At 48.4% G+C, this 21190-nt stretch overlaps 3 protein-coding genes across 4 annotated transcripts in view; 1 reads left to right on the forward strand and 2 right to left on the reverse strand.

Moving 5' to 3' along the window:
* Positions 1-1658, reverse strand: part of tep1 (telomerase-associated protein 1) — a 33720-nt gene extending 32062 nt beyond the window's left edge. Inside the window, exons 1-2 of one of the 2 annotated variants that reach the window (XM_056595999.1) lie at positions 1524-1658; positions 242-763 (exon numbers count right to left, since the gene is read on the reverse strand). In XM_056595999.1, the coding sequence (XP_056451974.1) occupies positions 242-757 (516 nt within the window). In that variant the 5' untranslated portion in view covers positions 758-763; positions 1524-1658. Of the gene's footprint in view, positions 1-241; positions 764-1454 lie in introns of both variants that reach the window. The other variant, XM_056596000.1, reaches the window with a different exon arrangement.
* Positions 1659-1905: 247 nt separating this feature from the next.
* On the forward strand, positions 1906-5855 carry zgc:66427 (uncharacterized protein LOC406256 homolog). The gene is made up of 5 exons (XM_056596615.1): positions 1906-2759; positions 3810-3905; positions 4073-4178; positions 4642-4744; positions 5217-5855. Exons 1-4 carry the CDS (start codon positions 2237-2239, stop codon positions 4697-4699), a joined length of 783 nt encoding a protein of 260 aa, XP_056452590.1. The 5' UTR covers positions 1906-2236; the 3' UTR covers positions 4700-4744; positions 5217-5855.
* A 3734-nt stretch (positions 5856-9589) lies between these two features.
* parp2 (poly (ADP-ribose) polymerase 2) lies at positions 9590-20821 on the reverse strand. The gene is made up of 17 exons (XM_056597028.1): positions 20593-20821; positions 19652-19864; positions 19351-19542; positions 17767-17837; positions 17255-17305; positions 16813-16909; positions 16070-16145; positions 15878-15980; positions 14971-15124; positions 14342-14480; positions 13871-13934; positions 13647-13781; positions 13085-13212; positions 12267-12366; positions 12067-12165; positions 11107-11231; positions 9590-10102 (listed from the first exon to the last, which is right to left on the reverse strand). The coding sequence occupies exons 1-17, from the start codon at positions 20663-20665 to the stop codon at positions 9943-9945; spliced, it is 1980 nt and encodes a 659-aa protein (XP_056453003.1). The 5' UTR covers positions 20666-20821; the 3' UTR covers positions 9590-9942.
* Between the last annotated feature and the right edge of the window lie 369 nt (positions 20822-21190).

The raw sequence follows: 21190 nt of genomic DNA on the forward strand, positions 1-21190 counted from the left end.
CGATATGCTCTCATGCAGCGGCCGACGCGGTCATCGCGATACGGATATTCTAACAGCGCATTTCACTCAATAATGGCTAATGGATGGCTACGCCATTTCTTACAAACTACGTTAAACTTCCCCTTTAATTGCATTGTTTGCATTCGAGATCCACGCGTGCTTCCATCTCATCCGGTAGATCCCCAAAGAGGTACACAAAGTTAGAAAGAAACATAACAACAACAGCAGACGGAGAACGTACGGTTTCCAGAACAGAGCTGGGCTCCTGGGTGCTGGAGCACTGAGAGAACGTCTCCCCTCCGCCCCACGCCTCCTCCTCCTCCTCCTCCTCCCCCTCCTCTTCCTCGCGCCCCGGCGTGGGGACACAGGAGGAAGGCGTCGGCAGAAGGGCGAAGCCCCTGAGGAGCGCGCCGCCGCTCGTGTCCAGCGTGGCGTGGAGCAGCGGGCCGGGGCGGGACGCGGCGGACGCCGTCTGGAGCAGCCTGCTCTGGGTGCTCAGCAGAGGGGAGGACGAGGTGGAGGTGGAGGTGGAGGCGGGGGTGGAGCTGGAGAGGAGGCGGGGGGACCTGGTGGAGCTCAGCTGGGTGGGTTGGAGGGACGGGCAGAGGGAGAGTAGGGCGGAGGAGGCCCCTGAGGGCTGGTGCTGCGCCAGGAGCTTGCTCTCCAGGCAGGGAGGGAGGTAATTGGAGAGGAGGCTCCGCCCGGAAGACCGGTCGCGACCGGCCAGATCCGAAGGCATCAGCGTCAGGCCCTTCATCGAAGACTGTGAGAGGAGCCACGGGGGGAATGAGTCAGAAGAGCAGAGAGCTGCGATCTCCTGGTCTAAATATAACAGACCAACAACAACAACGAGCACAACACCACTCTCTATGGCGACCCCCCCCCCCCCCCCACTCCCTGTTCAGTTATTATATTACAAAGGGATAACTTGATTGGCAGCATTTCGTTGACTGTATGCACAGTCGCTGTCTATTGGGTTGGACTGTGAGTGGTTGTGTGAACGGCTTCTATGGTGATAAATGAGTGCAAAGTTTACATGCAATAGAGACTGGCCGGGGCAGTTCCAACGGCTTTGAAGAATCCATGAAAGATAAGCAAATTGTGTGTGGCTGAACAAAAGCTTATGCATAAAAAGTTAATGCATCAAGTGTAAAATATAGAGATTATTGCATACTGCTAAAAATTGCTTAGACTCTAATATACCCGACAAGGCACTGCTGGACAAAGGTTGGAGGCTATATACTCTATGAAAAAACATCAATAAATAAAAGGTCCGTGGTTGGAGTTATGCTATATGACATTCCGTTGGGGCTAAACGTAGCTAACATGCAATTAATGCTTAAAAGATACCACTATAGGTGAACATTGTAATGTTGAACAGAACAGCACAGCACAGGTAAGCAAATCTGTGTCCTAGAATTATTTTTGCAAGTCTATATCCTGGCATGACTCACGGTTTGCCGAAGCTGTGGTTTTAGTAGTTCCTAGTCCGAATTCAACACGAAAAGTATACGCAAACCTACCTCTTACAGTGGTGATCCTTTTTAAACTGTCTTCCGTTTTGTTTTAGAGCTTATTTAGTAACGAGACAAGATCCTGCTCGTTGAACTAAATATTATCAACAGTCATATGCATGGTCCAATGCGCAGCAGCAGCGACGCCTTGATAGGACAGATGTATTGCGTACCGTAAGTACAGTATAATTGACGCCATCACTTAATTGACACAGAAACTTTCTTTAGTTACACAAACTTGCTTTATTTACAACAGTAATATTTACTTGCATTCACTTCACACGTGAATATTATGAGAGCAAATAAAAAAAAAGCATCATAAAATGTCAAACGTTTCCAGCTCAACTTTCACAAACCGATTTATGTTTCACATGACGTTACCGTAGTTACTCCTATGTTGCGCAAAAGAGGAAGCAAATCGGCTTCATTTCCGCTGCAGTCGCGAGAACGGGGACGCCAAATAAAGAAAATGTTTAGAGAAAGGGACAATTGACGCCAGAGAGGGTTTAATTCAATACATAATACTAGGAAATAGTTTATCCGAACATCGGCTATCTGAAGTTTTGAGTTAAAAAAAATCAAGTACGTACACAGCCAGTTCGGGGTTAACACTGAGGCTGACGAGTTCCCTTGTTCTGCAGTTCGCTTTTGAGGAAGCCCCTCGTCCAGCCAGCTGGAATAGCTCATCTGTTAGCTGGTCAACGGCCGCGCCACCGCAAGAAATGGGGACGAGAGCCAGTCGTCTACAAGAAGACCCGGTGGTTCCCCCTGCTTTCGGTAAAGATGGACCCAGGCGGGAGTCCTACCGGAGACCCCGCTGTCCCAGGCCCACAAGTCTGGTGGTGGAGTTCTCGGGGAGTTTTGAAGACACGGAGACCAATCAGAGCCGCTCGGAGGAAGGCAGTGATTCGGACATGGGACCGCAGGCAAGCGCTGACGGAAGCCCCGAAGATAACCACAGCCTTCCCTCTAGCATCAGCCCAGCCTCGCCGGCGGATGACACCAGCGATGGGAGGCCGGGAGATGAGGGAAACCTAAGCCCACAGGCCGCTGATAATGCGGAACATCAACCCGGGGAGGAGACAGGCCGCATGGCTCACCGCACTTTTTCAGAGCGTCTCCCCGGGAATCGCCACTCTTCTGCGCGCAGTGTCACCACCAGATCCGCTCGGGTTCGGGGCATACACCAGCGCCCGATGTCTGAGGCATGGATCGGCCTTTACCGAGTCAACAGCCGTCATGGCAGTAAGTACAAATGGATCCCACAGACCAGCACTGTGTCATGTTGACGTACATAACACATTTGCGGCAATTACTTTATATTTTTTCGACATGTGTAAAACCGGTGTACATTTGGCAGCGATTGAAATAGCAAATATGTGTATCATTTATTAAGTGTAGCTTACATACAAATCAACAATTTGATCTGGGGTCATAGAAAAATCGACATGGACATTCTTGTACGGATAATCTCTTCTCGTGCTTGCATGCTGACTGGATTCCCGAATCCCCCTGGGTTGACCCATTTTACAGCCTACATGTGTGGCACTGGAGACATGCGAGCTGGCCCCTCATGTCAACAATGCCCGTCGAGTCAACGGTGGTCGACGTATAGTTAGTAGACGATCTGCAGCATGTCATTGCTTAACGCTCGCATCCCATCCTCTATGCGGGATGTAAATGCAAATGGACTCGATTGTTTCAGGGAACAGAGAGGGGGGAGAGCGCTCTGTGCCGTACGTACTGACATTTGATATACAGTGTCATGGTGGATGCGTGAAAATTGAGATCCTGTACATGACAATGCCATATGAAATCTCAAAGCACAACAGGACAATGTTGGGGCCGGGGGTTCTTTTCAAGCTCCCCGGCCCAGGGCAGCCCCCGCGCTAGTGTTGGGGAAATGGGTCAGAAGCTTCACGTGCCTGCTCGTTGCTGACAGTGGCACATGGACAGCAGCGATGCATGGAGGAGAATGGGCATTATGTAGGGCAGCAGCGCCGGTTCACCCTCTCCCAGCCCGTCTGCTACCGTTTACATCCCCTGATGGCTATCCTGTCTGAGCTCCAAATGTCACAGCACGATACCGTAACGCACTGTGACACCAACGCGTGTGTCCCAAGGTTGCATTTCAGTCCCAATCCAAATCAAGCTTGGGTGGGGAGATGCCAGAGCCCTTGCCAGCCACTGTTCAGGCCTGACTCCCTTCTTGGTGTACATATTTTAAGGCTACGCCTTGCTGGCAGCTCTACCGGTGTGTTAATATTAATTGTTGTATCCTCTGCCTTTTGACAGACATTCGCTGTCCATTTTGCACCAAGCCTTTCCCCGGAGGGAGGATCGAGGATCACCTGTTGAGTTGCCTTACATCACCCCCGCTGCCGTACAACAGTACGTGACCCCTTTTGTTCAACACAACATTGTTCATTTTTAAGCTCACTCCACCTGCCGTCACTTTAATTTGATTCGTACATCACTGAAAAGAAAAGGCTAATCTGAAAGCTTACTGTGTGTGTGTGTGTGTGTGTGTGTGCGTGTGCGTGCGTGCGTGCGTGCAGCGGACGTGCTCAGTAAAGACAGTGGCGAGTGCTCCATCTGCCTGGAGGAGCTGGCCCAGGGCGAGACTATAGCCAGGCTGGCCTGCCTTTGCGTCTACCACAAGAGGTAAGCCGGACTTCCTCCTCGCAGGCCGCACCACAGCGGCAGCCAAATTAATCACAGCTACAAGACATGGCAGGAACGGACGCATGCCTTGAAATACTGAGTGCAAGCGTGGGCTGGTTTCCACGGAAATCCTTGATTTCAGTGGAAGGCATGATTGCAGATGGCAATTGCACATAACTTGTGCATGAATCATAGGGTTGACGTCAGTAAATAAGCACAAATGATTCAATGTTTAGTTTCACTTTCAACCTTAGTATTCCTGAAGCTCATTATGAGAAATTGCAGTGGTTGAATGAGGGGGTCGAACCTCGGGGTAAACGCCCAAAACAAATTCTGCTTTATTTGATTTCAATCATTGGCCCAAATGCCAACAGCCACAGAATGCATCCTCAATAACCGGTCTTCTCCCCCCAGACGGGGCTCTCAGATGGGGTAAATCTAACTCTGTCTGTCTCCCCTCCAGCTGTATTGATTCCTGGTCCAAGGTGAAGCCTTGCTGCCCCGAACATCCCTTTGATTGACTTCCAGGTCGCTGATGACGTGCCCCAGTGACCTACCCCTCTCAGGTCTGTCTGCCTGTCTGCCTGTCTGCCTGTCTGCCTGTCTGCCTGTCTGCCTGTCTGGCTATCTGGCTGCCTGGCTGCCTGGCTGCCTGGCTGGCTGTCTGAAAGACCTGCGTGCATACTACTAAATTATAAGTTCATAAGCCATTGGTTGGTGGTTAGTGAGGTCCCCCCTTCACTGTAAAGCGCTTTGGGTACCTTGAAAAGCTATTATATATTATTATTAAGATATTATTATTATCAGTTGCTATTTATTTTATATAAACGTAATACGATTGGTGTTATACAAATGGATATGCAAAACAGCCCAACACAGCGACTGCAGAACAAGCATCGTAATCAGTGTTTTTTATTTGTTCAGTCGTAGAGCGAAACTCTCTCCTTCAGAGAGATATAAAGGTTAGCCTAACAACGCTAATAATCCTAAAATGTCAAATCATCTGACCGATATTCTTCTCACTTTCCATCCCCGTAGGATACTACACTGAATCCCAATACTGCAAGGAAAAAACGAAATACACATCTATATATCTATATATTATTTGCAAAGTACCCGCATAGAGGAACCGCCTATATTACAACGACGACGCAGAGACTGAAAATGTCTGAAAGCCTGTTGGGGGGGGGGGGGGGGCCCAGGGGTCCAACCCCCAGGGGTCCAACCCCCAGGGGGCGGGGCTTCCATCTTAACGCCAAAGGAAAGGATGTTCACCTGAATCCGATCTCGCCGCTCGTGAAAACGTGTCCGGCCAAAATTTGAAAACAAGCGGCCGTGCCCCCCCCCCCAGGAGAGACCATGTCCAACGCGGGGGACGAAGACAAATGTTTTCCCTCCCTTTTTGTGCCCTCCAAAGACCTCATTGGCTCCGCCTCCCCCCCTGTGTTCTATCCGGAGAGCGGTTGGTTGTTTTGTATACCGTTTGCTTCAACAAAGAAAGTATTGCTTCATATTCCGTTGATCGAATGTGGCTTTCCTTGGCTTTTTTCCGCTTCCGAATTACGGATCCAGCATACTGGGTCGGCTGGCATAGACAGCGAGTTGCTTTTTGCCGGGTTTTTATTCCAGTTTTGTTTGTTTTTCCGAAGAGCCCGAAAGGACGAGGGCCTGTGTGGGAACGGGGGGGGGGGGGGGGGGGTAGGGTTTAGGTGCTTACTGTCGTCACCTTTTGAACACATTTCAGGGGTGGTGTCGCGGACAGGGGGGGGGGGGGTAACCTAACCGTAGGTTGGTGGATGCCGTCTACAGGTATTTGGTTGGCTAGCCCCTGGACCGGTGTTTAGTTATCTTCGTGTGCTGGGCTGCCACTGTGTTTGCCCCGGACGCGTCTGTATTTCACGAAGGTGTGTTTTCCGGAGCTCTTAACGGCAGCAACACCATTTTTCTTTTTTATTTAGTATTCTTATTATTTTCCCCACCACAGCACTTTGGCTCCTTGGGACGGCCCGTCTGAAATAAGGCCGCGCGTGATTCATGTGTGCCCGTGTGCAGAGTGTACGTTTATGACATTTGACAACGGGACAACAAAGGGTCCCGCCGTCCCGAATATAACTTTGTATCCAAGACCGTGTGTATGTGTTTTTTATATGGGTTCATCCATAATGTGGCCCCACAAGCCTGTTGCTTTGAAAGTTCCCTCTTCTTTGTTAGAGATATATATATATATATATATACTTTTTTTTTTTTGGTAATGCTAGGGTTAATACATTTGCCGCTGTTGGAAGGCAACGGGGAAACAAACAAGGCCCACTGAGCTTATTTTTATTTTTTTTTACTTTGATGAAAGAATGTGTTTCTCTCTCTCTCTCTCTCGCTATCCCCCTGACACCATTTCACTTTCTCTCTCGGTTGCTGTCTCGCTGTCCACATTGTTTTGGACTCTTTGAGTCGCCTTCGGACCATCTGTTTCAAGGAAGGCTCATCGAGGTGGGCCGAGAGGGATTTGGGCGCAAGGGGAGTGACATATTTATTCCCCATGACAGCTGCCCCCAAGTTCACCGTAGGCTGTGGGACAGCCACATGCCTCTCGTTTTAACCCCTCTCCCCTTCGCCCCGTTTCGTTAAAATCCCCCCAAATCATTTCCTAATCATGATGGTCATTACTAAATGCATTTCGCTGGTTTCCACCGTCGCCATTGCCAGTCATGGGCTTTCGCGCTGGTGTAGTGGGTCGGGCTTAAGAATGGTATTTGTGGATTATTTTGGGACGGGTTGGAACAAGCGACTTGGACAGACGGATAAATAAAACCTGGAGGGGTTGGCCGTAGCAGGAAGGCCCCCAGCCTCTCCTCAACCCCCGACCCGTGTGTGGACCCCCACAGTAGGATAGGTCTTGTGGGAAGGTCGATCGCTGTAACGGTTGGCTCTGGGCAGGTTTCCATATGGGCTTTGGGTTTGTTGTCGGAGGTGCTATGACTTGTTCTGCCAGTAGAGGGCAGCCCTGTGCATGCTTTTCCTATTGTATTAAATCAGAGGAATAATGCCGTGTGTGTGTGTGTGTGTGTGTGTGTGTGTGTGTGTGTGTGTGTGTGTGTGTGTGTGTGTGTGTGTGTGTGTGTGTGTGGTGTGTGTGGTGTGTGTGTGTGTGTGTGTGTGTGTGTGTGTGTGTGTGTGTGTGTGTGTGTGTGTGTGTGTGTGTGTGTGTCGGGCTGGGTGTGTTTTGAAAGCAATAGTGTGAAAGACTTGCATTGATCATTAGATGTTACATTGTGGTGATTATAATGTTGTATACTATGAGAGGGTGATTTTGGGGTTGGATTGTCAATCAAAACAAAGAGACGGTCTAAATCCCCGTACCATACTTGGAGGTTTCAGATCTCAGCGCCCTCTAAAGCTGTGGTAGATTACCTCTGTTTTTTTGTACCAATGCTAACTATACAAGCGCCCTGTGTAAACTCACTCTCTCCAACCAACCAAGGTTTCCTTTCACTGAGGAAACAAAACCTTTCATTGCTGCCCTATGCTTTTGTGACCAGTATTCAAATAAAATGGAGGGGGGGGGGGGGGGTGAGCCCCTCACAGAGACAATTCCCCGAAGATATGGACAATCTGCCCCCTCGCTGGTTCGGAAACAAATTGAGTTTTATTTATTAAATTGTAAATATGTAATGCAATTTGAAAAGCAAACATGCTCGGTCCTTGTCTGTTCTAATATACGGTTTCTAAGCTCCGATCTTTTGTATGTCTCAGAAGTTGTTTTTATATGTATTTTTTACAATAAATATATTGTGTCACGCTTGTTTTCGAGTCTGCTTTGTGTAAAACAATCATGCGAGAGATTCTTTATTATGTTTTTCTCCTTAACAGAGCATAGGCCTACTATTAATGTAAAGAATAAAAAAGTTATTCTGTCCATTCCTCTGTCTGACTCGCAGCCTAATTAGACCTTAATCGCCAAGTGGCCATGTTGGAGAAGTTGGTGGGAAAACCTTGACTCGAAGAAACCATGGTTGCAAACTCACAACTCACTAATATGGCGGCTCGGTTTAAAAATGTCTATTCCATTCCATCTGTAACTCTGGGGTATCTTCTGTTCCAACTCTCCCCCTCCTGCTGCACTAATCCACTCTCCCTTCCACTCATTACTTTATCTCTTCTCCTCTCTCTGTGCAACTCTCAAATCAACCTAATGTTCTTGATGTGTGTATATAATTCAAGATGTCTTACAGCGTCCACATCTGCCATGTTTCCTTATTCCGTACTCTCAAACGGAAACTACAGTTTACCCGCCGTGTTTTAAGATCACTGAAGCAGGTGTCTGGTGCTTCAGTGCTGTTCTGTTTGTGCGGTGCTAATGTGCTTTGTGTTGGTGTCACGAAGCAAAAAGACACCTGTGAATACCCCACCTGTGGTTACCTTACCCATCAGCCCCGCGTACAAGGCATGCAGAGAACCAACTCCAAATGCCTTGAGGTGAGGTTTGAAAACGTCAAGTGGGTGTCCTGCCGGTATTGTTTGGAATAAAACCATGTATGCAATGCATGTAGGTCTACCTACAGACACATCTTTAGGGAAACCGTGAAAGTGTTTGTGTGTGGTGCACAGCCAGAGCCCTACTGTATGCATGGTTTTGGTTTAACTAATGCTCCAGGATGTATATACTTGAGTTTTTATCCTATGCAGATGGTATTTGCCGTGTTGGCACAGTGGCGTCCTTCCATGACACCACTGTTCATCGCCTTAGCCTCAGCACAAAGTCACACTCTCACACATTATTTTCTCTTAACATTTTTTTCGTTATTGTAAAACAGTATCAGATTTAGTCAATATATTGTTGGTCATGAAAGGCTTTCAATTTCAGCACATTTTTGCAGGTTTAATTGTCCTTGGGCTTTATTTATATATATATTATACATTATTGCGTTTTGGATAAATAAGAAAAGCCAAATTTGCAGACAAAAAAACGTATAACTGAGTTTATGTAGTAGGCCTTATTGGAATTGAAAATGGAATAAAAACACATTTTTGCAGGTTGAATTGCCCGTGGGATCTATTTAAGTTAACCTAGAGGTGCTGGTTGGCTGTGTGTTAAATCGGAGGTCTTCAAATTGAGTGCACTCTGTTAGTAATACACTCTGTGAGCCAGCTGTGTGTGAAATGCTGTGTGAGCATATCTGTTCTGGGTCCGTCTGTGTGGGACAATATTGATTTCAGACTGCTGACGGCTCCTTTCTGACCAATCAGTTCGTCTCTTCCATGATTGGTTTGGTGAAGCTACTTTTTTTGATTGATCACATTTGTGTACACAACATTCTCAACGGCGGAGTGAAGGAGGGTGCATTTTGTTTTCAGAATCTCGCTATCTTCAACTGTTTTGCATTCATCTAAATCCTTCCTAAGGACCCTTTAAGAAATGAAAGAAAAATACTTCCTTGATGCAATCATGACATTAACAACCCAGTTTATTACGCAACAATACCCATATGTACAACGTACAAAAAAGTGCAACATTCTGTCAACAAATGGCACTGTTCCCCGGACCTGTAGTAGCAATATTATCGTTGAGTTAGGTGAAGAACCGATTAAAACCTTATAAGTGACTTTATGTAGAACGCCTTAATGGAATAAAAGCTGTCCCCGTTTAGACCTTTAAAAATAAAACCGACAGCGAGGATCTGGACCGTGGGACCAGGGGAAGGATCCGGACGGCGGGACCTGGGGTAGTGACCGGTGCCGCGTTGGGGGGGGTAGTTACCCCTCCCGCTCACCACAGGGACGGGTAGTTGAAGCGGACTCTGAGCAGGTAGCGCATGCGGACCTGGGCGGGGTTGTACACGATGAACTCGTTGTAGAGGAGGGAGTAGGACCCCGCCCGGCCCACGCCCGTCTGCACCGGCGGGCCAATGGGCACCGAGAAGCCGTCCCTGAGGGGGAGAGAGGGGAGGGGAGAGGGGGAGAGGGGAGGGGAGAGAGGAGGGGGGGGGGAGAGAGAGAGGGAGGGGAGAGAGGGAGGTGAGAGGGAGGTGGGAGAGAGAGGGAGGGGAGAGAGAGAGATGGGAGGGAGGGGAGAGAGAGAGAGAGAGAGAGGGGGAGAGAGAGAGAGGGAGGGGGGAGAGGGGAGAGAGAGGTGGGTGAGGGGGGAGAGGGGAGAGAGGTGGGTGAGGGGAGAGAGAGGTGGGTGAGGGGAGAGAGGGGAGAGAGAGGTGGGTGAGGGGAGAGAGGGGAGAGAGAGGTGGGTGAGGGGAGAGAGAGAGGTGGGTGAGGGGGAGAGAGAGGTGGGTGGGGGAGAGAGAGAGAGGTGGGAGAGAGAGAGGTGGGTGAGGGGAGAGAGAGGTGGGTGAGGGGAGAGAGAGGTGGGAGAGAGAGAGGTGGGAGAGGGGGGAGAGAGAGAGGTGGGTGTGGGGAGAGAGAGGTGGGAGAGAGAGAGGTGGGTGAGGGGAGAGAGAGGTGGGAGAGAGAGAGGTGGGTGAGGGGAGAGAGAGGGGGGAGAGAGAGAGGTGGGAGAGGGGGGAGAGAGGTGGGAGAGGGGGGAGAGAGAGAGGTGAGTGAGGGGAGAGAGAGAGAGGGGGGAGAGAGAGAGGGGGGTGAGGGGAGAGAGAGAGAGGGGGGAGAGAGAGAGGGGGGTGAGGGGAGAGAGAGAGAGAGGGGGGAGAGAGAGAGGGGGGTGAGGGGAGAGAGAGAGAGGGGGGTGAGGGGGGAGAGAGAGAGGTGGGTGAGGGAGGGAGGGAGGGGAGAGAGAGAGGGGGGAGAGATTGGTTTTAGCGACAACATAAGAGGATATATTTAGAAGCATATCAGTGTACAGATTGATTTCTGCCCGAGAACAAAGTATGATTGTGTATCGTTCTGTCATTGCACGCGTTGGTGAGTGGTGCCTTGCTGACGACAGAGAACCGGACGAGCAGAAGGAAGGGAGAGCGCCACTCACAGGGTGACGGCGTTCTTGGGGTCCGGGCCGGTCTGGCCCATGCCCTTGGTGCTGTGTTTGCCCTCGGGGAGTTTCTGCGCCTCGTAGTCTGCGTCCAGGAGCTCGTTGCAGTCCCCCAGCGCCACCTAGTGCCCAACGGCCGCCACACATACAAAGGGAGCGTATTGAAGACTGCCTCCATGATCCAGTTGTAGCATTTTATTTATTTAAACATTATTATAGACTAGAGTCAGTCCCAGTATCTCTACAGGCCCGTCCCAGTATCTCTGTAGGCCCGTCCCAGTGTCTCTACAGGCCCGTCCCAGTGTCTCTACAGGCCCGTCCCAGTGTCTCTACAGGCCCGTCCCAGTGTCTCTACAGGCCCGTCCCAGTGTCTCTACAGGCCCGTCCCAGTATCTCTGTAGGCCCGTCCCAGTGTCTCTACAGGCCCGTCCCAGTATCTGTAGGCCCGTCCCAGTGTCTCTACAGGCCCGTCCCAGTGTCTCTACAGGGCCGTCCCAGTGTCTCTACAGGCCCGTCCCAGTGTCTCTACAGGCCCGTCCCAGTGTCTCTACAGGCCCGTCCCAGTGTCTCTACAGGCCCGTCCCAGTGTCTCTACAGGCCCGTCCCAGTGTCTCTACAGGCCCGTCCCAGTGTCTCTACAGGCCCGTCCCAGTGTCTCTACAGGCCCGTCCCAGTGTCTCTACAGGCCCGTCCCAGTGTCTCTACAGGCCCGTCCCAGTGTCTCTACAGGCCCGTCCCAGTGTCTCTACAGGCCCGTCCCAGTGTCTCTACAGGCCCGTCCCAGTGTCTCTACAGGCCCGTCCCAGTGTCTCTACAGGCCCTTCCCTGTCCCTCTACAGGCCCGTCCCTGTCCCTCTACAGGCCCTTCCCTGTCCCTCTACAGGCCCTTCCCTGTCCCTCTACAGGCCCGTCCCTCTACAGGCCTGCCGCCCTCCAGGCGTGGGCGCGGCGACCCACCTCGCTCAGCAGCAGCAGGCCGATGTTGTTGCGCTGGTTGGTGAAGCAGTAGTTGGCGCTCTTCGACGACATGTCGGCGAAGTAGATCCCTTTACCGAACTGGGACAGGGAAACAACACACAACGGGGGCGTGACCACGAGGAGGCGGAGGAGTGGAGCGTACCATTGCGGGAGCGTGGTTGATCAGGGGGGGGGTGTACCATGTATCCGGTGACGGGGGCCTCGGGGGGGGCCACACGGAGCCCCTGACTCAGGATGCCCACGTAGTTGGACAGACGGGATCCGTGCCACAGCAGAGTCCTGGTGACACACACACACACACACACACACACACACACACACACACACACACACACACACACACACACACACACACACACACACACACACACACACACACACACACACACACACACACACACACACACACACAGCGGAACGAGGGTCGGTCAGCGGCTTTCAGGGGACGTCTGACTGACGACCCAATCTCTCTCGCACGCGCACGCACGCACACACCTCAAGGGCAGCGTCAAAACCACTGCTGGTAGATCTGATTAGGGCTTTGACTCCGAACTTCGTTATTCGAATATAATTCGAAAATTCAAACGAATATCAGGCAGCCCTTAATATTCGAACCTGTTACGGGCAGGCCAAGAGGGAGGGACGTCAGAGAACCCGATGCAGTCTATTCATAATATTGTAATGACTACGGAAGAGGCAGTGACTGAAGTATTGATTAGACAGCGATTTATTAGAAACCTAATAAACCGTTGGAACACGCAAGACAGCGTAGCAACGCGGTAAACAAACCTCGCGAAGCCCAATCCAGGTCTTACTGAAGGCATTTAATGGTCAAAATATGATTAATAAATATCCGAATATATTCTAATATTAATATTATTAACAAACAAACTTCGAATATGATTTTTGGGCAAAAGTCAAAGCCCTAGATCTGATTGGCTCAAAGGATGAAATTAACCAATTGGTGCAGTCAATGGGTGTCAGGGGGGGGTCTTACTTGTTGTGCATCCCGGAGAGGAACTTCTCCGACTCGCCCTGGCGGTCCACGGAGAAGATGTCCAGGACGCTCATGGTGTACTCGCTGTGGGTGGGGGCGTGGGTGCTCTGCAGGTAGCTGGAGACCGTCTGGACGGGGACGAACACACACGGTGTTATGGGCCTCCGCTGTGGCTGCTCCCAATCTCTGGGACAGACTTCCTCTGAGTCGGAGAACTGCCCAGCCTTTTGACTTTCACTTTAAAACGCTACTTTTTTTGCATTGGCCTTTAGCACAAATTTAGCTTTTTTTTGTTTTGCTTTGTTGTTGTTGTTGTGTATCTTAGGCCTCTTTGTTGTTTTGCATCGTATTTTTGAACAGCACTTTGGTCAACTATTTTTGATTTTAAATGTGCTACATAAATAAACTTGACTTGACTGACTTGACTTGTTATTGGATAAACACACGATTAGAAGAACAGGAAAACATTAAGAGATTACAAAAGTAAGCCCTAAAGGTCCCGTGCCATGCCACCAGGTGTGGTGTGATTAGCCGTTACAAGCCGTTTGTACGGCAGCAGCACCTGGTATGCGTCGCTGCCGGCGTCCAGGGGCTGCAGCTGGCACTGGAGGGAGTGGTACTGGCGGTCCAGGGGATGCTCCTCCGCGTTGGCGCTGGCCTGGACCATCTTCACGGCGATCTGGATGTCACTGAGGGCCTGGGAGAGGGGTCACCACAGTACGGCCTTAAGTAAAACATTGATATGTTCAATAAACAGTTATGATGGACACTGAACACCGCCCGTACCTCCAACAGGGCTATCTTTTCCTTCAGGTCGTCCTCAGAGCTGATCATGGGGGGTGTCTTCAGCCTGAATCACGGCAGGAACGACGCAGGAACAGTTTGAGTTTACAACGACACAAGCAACTAGACTTGTCCTCCTCATTGGGATCCCAATCCTATCTGGACATATTAATGCTGAGCTCTGGAATGGTGCGTTCAAGATATACAGAATACATCGGACAATGTGTCAGGGTTCTGTTCAGTGTGGGACACAATCTTTTTTTTCGTGCACCAAATACAACGACCCTGGTTCTATTGAAGAGATTAAGTGTTAGTCTGACCGAGTACAAACGCTCTCATAATATCATCCTGTTCTTTTCAGTCTGGTCACCATTTTGCGATCCAAAGAGCTGTTATCCCTTGAGTGGATCAATGCCTGGTGACTAGACTGCGCGGGCCGGAGGGCAGCAGGGTGTGACGCTCGGGGCTTCCTACCCAAAGTCGTGGGGGATGCGTGTGTAGAACTGGTTGCAGGCCTCCAACAGGTCTTTGCGGCTGTCCTTCTTCTTCAAGCACTCTTCGATCCGCTTCAGGGCGGCGTAGCCCGCGCGGATCTGCTCCGACGTCAGCTTGCCTGCGGGCGGAAAGACGCGGTCGCGTTACGTATGGAGGCAGACGGCACGCAAGCGAACGCAGCAACGGATACAGATATACAGGCGAGCGGGCCAAACATAACCGCTCAAGATCAGTGTGATCACAGATCAGAGTTTAGATCATATCTTCAGATCAGATTATACAGTTTCCCTTCTTTCAACTTAAAATCTGTAGTAGTAAGAAGGAAAAAGGCAACATATTTAGCTTTAAATCAGTGGTATTGAGGGGGGGCCAAATGCAACACATTTAACTTTATAGGGCTGATTATGGTTCCACGTTCACGCAACACAACGACCACGCAGACGCTTCGACGCAGTCGTGAACCTTTATGGTTCTGCGTCGGGTTTTAGTGAGCGGACCAATCACAGCCCTCGCTGCTGCGTCGCCTCGACGGAAGGTCACAAAACGTGGGGTCCATAACCAGCCCTTAGGTCAGTGGCAGTGAGGCGGCCACACGTCTCTGGACTGACCCAGGGGGGCTTTGCGGGTGTCAAACTTCATCTCCAGGACACACTCCTCCATGGCCTTGATGTCACAGATGAGCTCCAGCAGGGACTGGACCTTCTCATCCAGCTTGGAGGTCCACTTCTTGGGCGCGGCGTCAACCTCCACCGTGGGCTCCTCCTGGTTCACCACACAGAGAGGTTCAAGAGGTTTAAAGGTGACGTATTGTACCACCAGGTGTGAGTGTGATTAGCCGTCACAAGCGGTTTTGAAAATGTGCAGCTTCTGACATCACAGGTGGGCGTGTCCACCCAGATGTGTGCTGGATAGATCAGTCTACCAGCCTACCCAGTGGACTGTAGCAAACGTTGCTCATCTAACCGTCATACATCCAGGTGGACACGCCCACCTGGGATGTCAGCTTGTAACAGCCAATCACACTCAATTTGCCAAATGCAAAATAGGGCACATTCCCAAGAAAAACCTAACTTAAAATGACCTGGACATATCTGCAGGCATTGCTGATCAGAAGTGATGACTTTTATTGAAGAATAGCTTGGGCAAAAATAGATAAAAGAAATTTGAACGGTGAATAATACCATTCGGAGTAGGATAAATTAATAAATAAATAAATAAAAGAACAAAACCACAATTCAAAAGGGAATTTGTAATTGTAAGTGTGGTGAAGGAGTTGACGGTGTGTGTGTGCAGGCATGTAAGCAAGGTAGACAAAACAGAAACCTTAACGGGAACGGAAGGAATATCATACTTAATACAAAGAATATCCATCTTTGGGTGACATTGCGACAAAAAAAAAAAGTGTGATCATAATCTGATAAGACACTCTCAGGAGAAGCCGTGTTTGAGCCTGTCTTTCCCCTTTAACGACCCAGCCATGGTTAGGTCACCACTGTTTGCGTCGGCCGTCCTCACCTTTGAAGAGGTACTGTAGTCCATGAACACCATGTCATATTTTCCAGGGACTTTCTCAAAGTTAAGCCGGTGTTCCCAGCTATTCTTTGTCTTTTCCTCGAATCTGTCGACACACAGAGACATGGTTCAGACGGGCACTGAAGCGCGGAGAAGCGGCGTGAAGGAATCAGCCTTTATTCAGCAGTATCTCACTTTTTCTTGAAGAAGTCTTTGGCCTTGTTCAGGTCTCGCCCGCAGGCTGTCAAGCTGCTCTGGCCCGATTTACCAACTAACCAGGTAGAAGAACAGGGATCAGTAACCAGGTAAAGCAACTAACTAGGTAGAGGAACAGGGATCAGTCATCAGGTAAAGCAACTAACCAAGTAGAGGAACAGGGATCAGTAACCAGGTAAAGCAACTAACCAAGTACCTGATGTAAAGTCCTTATTTCTGAATGATATGGCTGACCCGAAGGCAGTATTTCAAGCTCTGGATAATCGTTAAAATTCCCAAAAAATTATCGTTCAGTTTCCTCACAATTAGGGAATATTTAAATTTCAAATCGAATGAACGAAAAAGGGAAGAAATAGTTATTCATAGTGCCGGCTACGGAAACCAATGCTGCAGAATCACGTTTTTATCCATGCACAACCTATCGTCTTAATGACCTGATACACGACATGACATTCTGATATCTGAATGAGTGTTGAATCATGCAGGACATTTCAGTGCATTTCTTTTAGACGCACCTGTCCAATACAACTCTTGAATCTTGAAGCTGACATAACATCTTGATTTATGAATGAATGTTGAATCATGCACGACCTAACATCTTGATTTATGAATGAATGTTGAATCATGCACGACCTAACATCTTGATTTATGTATGAATGTTGAATCATGCATGATGCAGCCTGCTGAGGTCTGAGCGGGAGCGTTGAGCCCATGAAGTTCACCTCGTCCCCATCTCAGCCACACGCTATAGCTCTTGGAGCTGTCGTCTTCTAGCAGCTGGAGCAGGTAGTACTTGTTGTTGTTGAACTGCAGGTTTGTCTGGAAATAAAAAAAAACTTGCATAAGCCGGCGATTGGCATTGTTCAATAATGCATGCATAATGCATGCATTGATGCACATCTTGAGCTTCATTACTTTATCTGCCGGGAAACCCGGCCTTGCATAAACATAAACAACCACATGAAGGACCATACAAAACAAAATGAATGGCTATTGGTTTCCAAATACCCAATATTAAACCAAACTATGTTACAAATATATTTTTTAAGATATAAAATTCGGGATGAGATTGATCTCTTAAACTAAAGGTTTTTGAGAAGTATGTTAAAATATAATCTCTATTGGTTTTGAGTTTATCTCATACAATGTAGCTTCACCTCCTACCTGGTTTAGCATAACGTCGTAAACGTCCTCCCTTTCACTGTAAACATGGGCCTGAAAGAAAGAGATGGAAAGTTATTGCTTACTTCAAACGGAACAGTACAATTATGCTTTTTGGCTGCATGTAAAGTAATATCTGAAAGAAATAAAAACAAAATAATTCAGATGCACTTATTGGCATGTTATAAATTGGGTGACCCAGTGCCACACACAAACATGAAGCTAATTTTAGCAACTGTACCAGCGAAACAAGGCTAGTACAAAAGAGATCACATCCCAAATGTAAGATGAACCAATGCAACCACTCCTTACTGTACCGACAGCAATAAATAGTTTCTCTTCTGACAAATGGTCTTATCGTAAGTCTTGGATAAAAGAGTCTAAAAGACTTTGGATAAAATAGTCGGCTACGTGCCCTAAATGTAAACCATTCGTCGGTCATTCGACATGTCTACCAAGTACAAAGAAAACGGTCATTTTATGATGATGTGCCGGCCGTGAACACGTTACAGTACCTTGCCCAGCTTGGCCTTACACTCAGAGTCCACTGGAGCCTTCCCCTTCATGATCACGGTCTTCACCACCTCTGGGAACAGCGTTACATTACAGGGTTAGTAGGATTCACAGTATGGGAGCATTCTGTAATGGACCTGTTGCCAAATAAAGATGCAGCCTAATTATAATTAACTCCCAAAAGGATGTAACCTTTTTTACTTTAATATTAGTTTGTTTAATAAGTCCTTTGTAATGTACTTTGTAATGGCGTTTCTTCGTAATGAAATGGTACTTTCAAAGTACTTTGTAATGGCATTTATATTTCCACTGTTGATGTGTTAGAACAAAAGGTCTGTGCAAGCCCCTTGTAGCCTCAAGTCGTTTAAAATAGCAAAGTCCGTGGCTCGACTCGGGTGCTCAGCAGCCATGCAAACAAAAACGACCTTACAGCGCGCTGCTAGTTCTCCGGACTGTTGCAGTGAAACGCTGCATATCAGCTGTGTCATACGGTCGTGGGAATCCGGGTAGGAATGACCGGCCCGGACGGCCAATAGAATGCGCCGTTATCTCTGATATGGTCATAGTGGGAGTGTTTGTGGACGGTAGCGGGTTTGTCTCGACTCTGGGGCTGCCCACCTAGTTCACATCGACTAATGGGTAGGGCTGCTCGATTATGGGAAAAATCATAATCATGATTACTTTGGTCAATATTGAAATCATGATTATTCGAACGATTATTTTTGGGTTTGAAAACATGTTGTAACTATTTATTCAGCGCGTCTCTCCCAAATACACTTGGTAACTGAGAAATTTCGCCTTAAAAATACACAAAATGGTAAAAAATAATAATAATAATAATAATAATTAAATATCGCGATCAACATTCGATTAATCGCCCAGCCCTAGTCACGGGTGTGCACAGTTTAAGCCAGCCGTCTCCCAACACCTCAGGAAGAGTTCTCCTCGATGCCAACATGGAACTCCAGGCCAAGCATCATTATCAACAAACCAGTCTTTCTACATCCCCCACCCTGGCTCCTTTGTTTGGGGGAATACAGTGAAAGTAACCTAGGTGCAGTGTGGCAGCCACCTACGTGGTGTGTAGCACATGCATCGCTAGTCATCGACACACACACACACACACACACACACACACACACACACACACACACAGTTTGCAAGAGTTCCGTGCACACCTACATCACACATGGATGCATTTCTGGGCCTACAAAAGGATGCACATCACAGCACATGGAACTGCCACAAATACTTCCTCTTCCCATTATGTGGAACGAACACACACACACACACACACACACACACACACACACACACACACACACACACACACACACACACACACACACACACACACACACACACACACACACACACACACACACACACACACACACACCCCTTATATTGCAAGTTAACTTGGACTCTGATGGCGGGCTAAAACAATGTCTCCATTGACGGTCACTTCCCTCACCCTTTTTTCTGATTCTCAATGGCTCAAATTTGAGACAGCATATTGACCATTGTGAATAAGCAATGAAAACATCCTCTGGTGAGTTAACGCTTGTTTTTAGATGTTAATTTACCAGTACTCGGCGCTTCCTCTTTGGGCTTTTGGACTTTTGCCTGGCTCTTGGCCTGGCCCCTCCTCTTCTTAGGAGCTGGCTCCTCCTCTAGTTCCTCCTTTGGTTCCTCCTTTGGTTCCACCTTTGGTTCCACTTTAACTTGTTCCGCTCCTTCAGCCTGCCCAACCGGGGCTCCATCTCCACCCGCAGGCCCTGGGTGGTAAAGATAAACAACCAAGGATAAATAATAAAGATAACGACAAAGTTGGTGGAAAAAAATCTGCATAGGTACAGGATGATGCTGCCATGCTCAGACACACACCTGATTTCACCATCTGAGAGCGTATTTTTCTTTTGTACTTGGTGGCGGGGTTAATTTGAACCATCTTCTTCAGGTCGACGTCATAGGCTGTCCCCGCGGCGCCCAACGTGATGGTGACGGAGGCGTCCCCGGAGGACACGGCGGAGTCCAGTATGGCAGATGTCGAAGGAGGGTACAGTTCCCATTGGCCCTCGTCCCCTTGCCACTGCCACACTGACATGGTGGTGGGAGAAACCATGTTTATTTCTCAGGTCATATTAGAAATGTTTATTTGGAAGACTAGCGGCATATTTCAGGGTTGGGGCTGAGGCTGCAACCTGACATATTTTTCCCGTTACTATTTTACAGGACTGAATCTCATTGCTCTTTTTAAACTACTTTCTAGGGTCGACCGTCGTGTCGTATCTTAAATAAACAAATCCATATTTAAAAAGTTGTTTCTTGTCTCGCTTCGTCCATCCGTGGTCCATGGATGTGGTTTGAGGCAAGAACTACAAGCATGGCCGGACTCTGCACTACAAACATGGCCGGACGCTGCACCGCAGCGAAGAGTCCGGACATGTTCAGAGTGCTGCGTTATAACCGAAACAATTAGTTTATTTCGAAACGTTTCTTGAAATAACTATACATGCATAAAGGTACATTTTTATATCCAATTCGACTTAGGAAATTTCGGCTGCGGCCTCAGAATTGGAGCCTGTCTCGTAGTGACGTACATCGATACCAAGCGAAGGGGCACATATCGTTGACACAAACACACAATATACAAACTACAATATAACAACTGTAAACATGTGATCGACGTCATCTCGTTGGATGTCATTATTAGCCGTACATTGCAATGCTACCAACAAATACGAGTGGCAAGACGCCCAGGACATTCCCTTGTTTTGCTTTCAACTAGCTTCCCAGGCGTGGATTCACCGCGAATAAACACTAACCTTTTGTGCCCAGAACATCTCCGTTCGTCTGATCATTTACAGTTTTGCTCCTAGATGCTCGTGTGTGCCTCATGGTTTATAAAAAAAACGACACAATTCCGCGGCTGTAAAGGTGGTGCTGCTGAAAGGTGGGCGCGGGAAACTAAACTCACGACGTAAACACTAGTCTCCTCTCCGCACGGGACCGAGGCGCCTGGGTACCGGGGTGTAGACCCGTGCTTCTCATTGGTCGACATCTCGTTGTCCTCGTTGGCATCGTCAAGTTCTGTAGATGAGGATACTTTTGGTGTAGTATTTGCAGGGAAAAACCGAAAGTGACGTTCAAAATGTTGCTTTTCTGAAAATAAATCCTAATCCTGTTACTTTATCGGAAATATATGAAACTTAAGAAATAATTCAATTTGCCGGAATTTATTTTACCAGGTGGGATTGATCGTTTTAGAATAATCATTTTACAACTTGACCTTCTCACTATATGGACGGCGCTCATGTCTATCGTTCGACCATTTATTTCGGACATATGAGGTCCTTATATAAATATGTTCTTATGTAAATATGACTGCAAAGGAGCATCCATCTCTGTCAATAGGTTTTTGTT

Source organism: Gadus chalcogrammus, chromosome 8 (assembly GCF_026213295.1).
Source record: "Gadus chalcogrammus isolate NIFS_2021 chromosome 8, NIFS_Gcha_1.0, whole genome shotgun sequence".
Lineage (NCBI taxonomy): Eukaryota > Metazoa > Chordata > Actinopteri > Gadiformes > Gadidae > Gadus > Gadus chalcogrammus.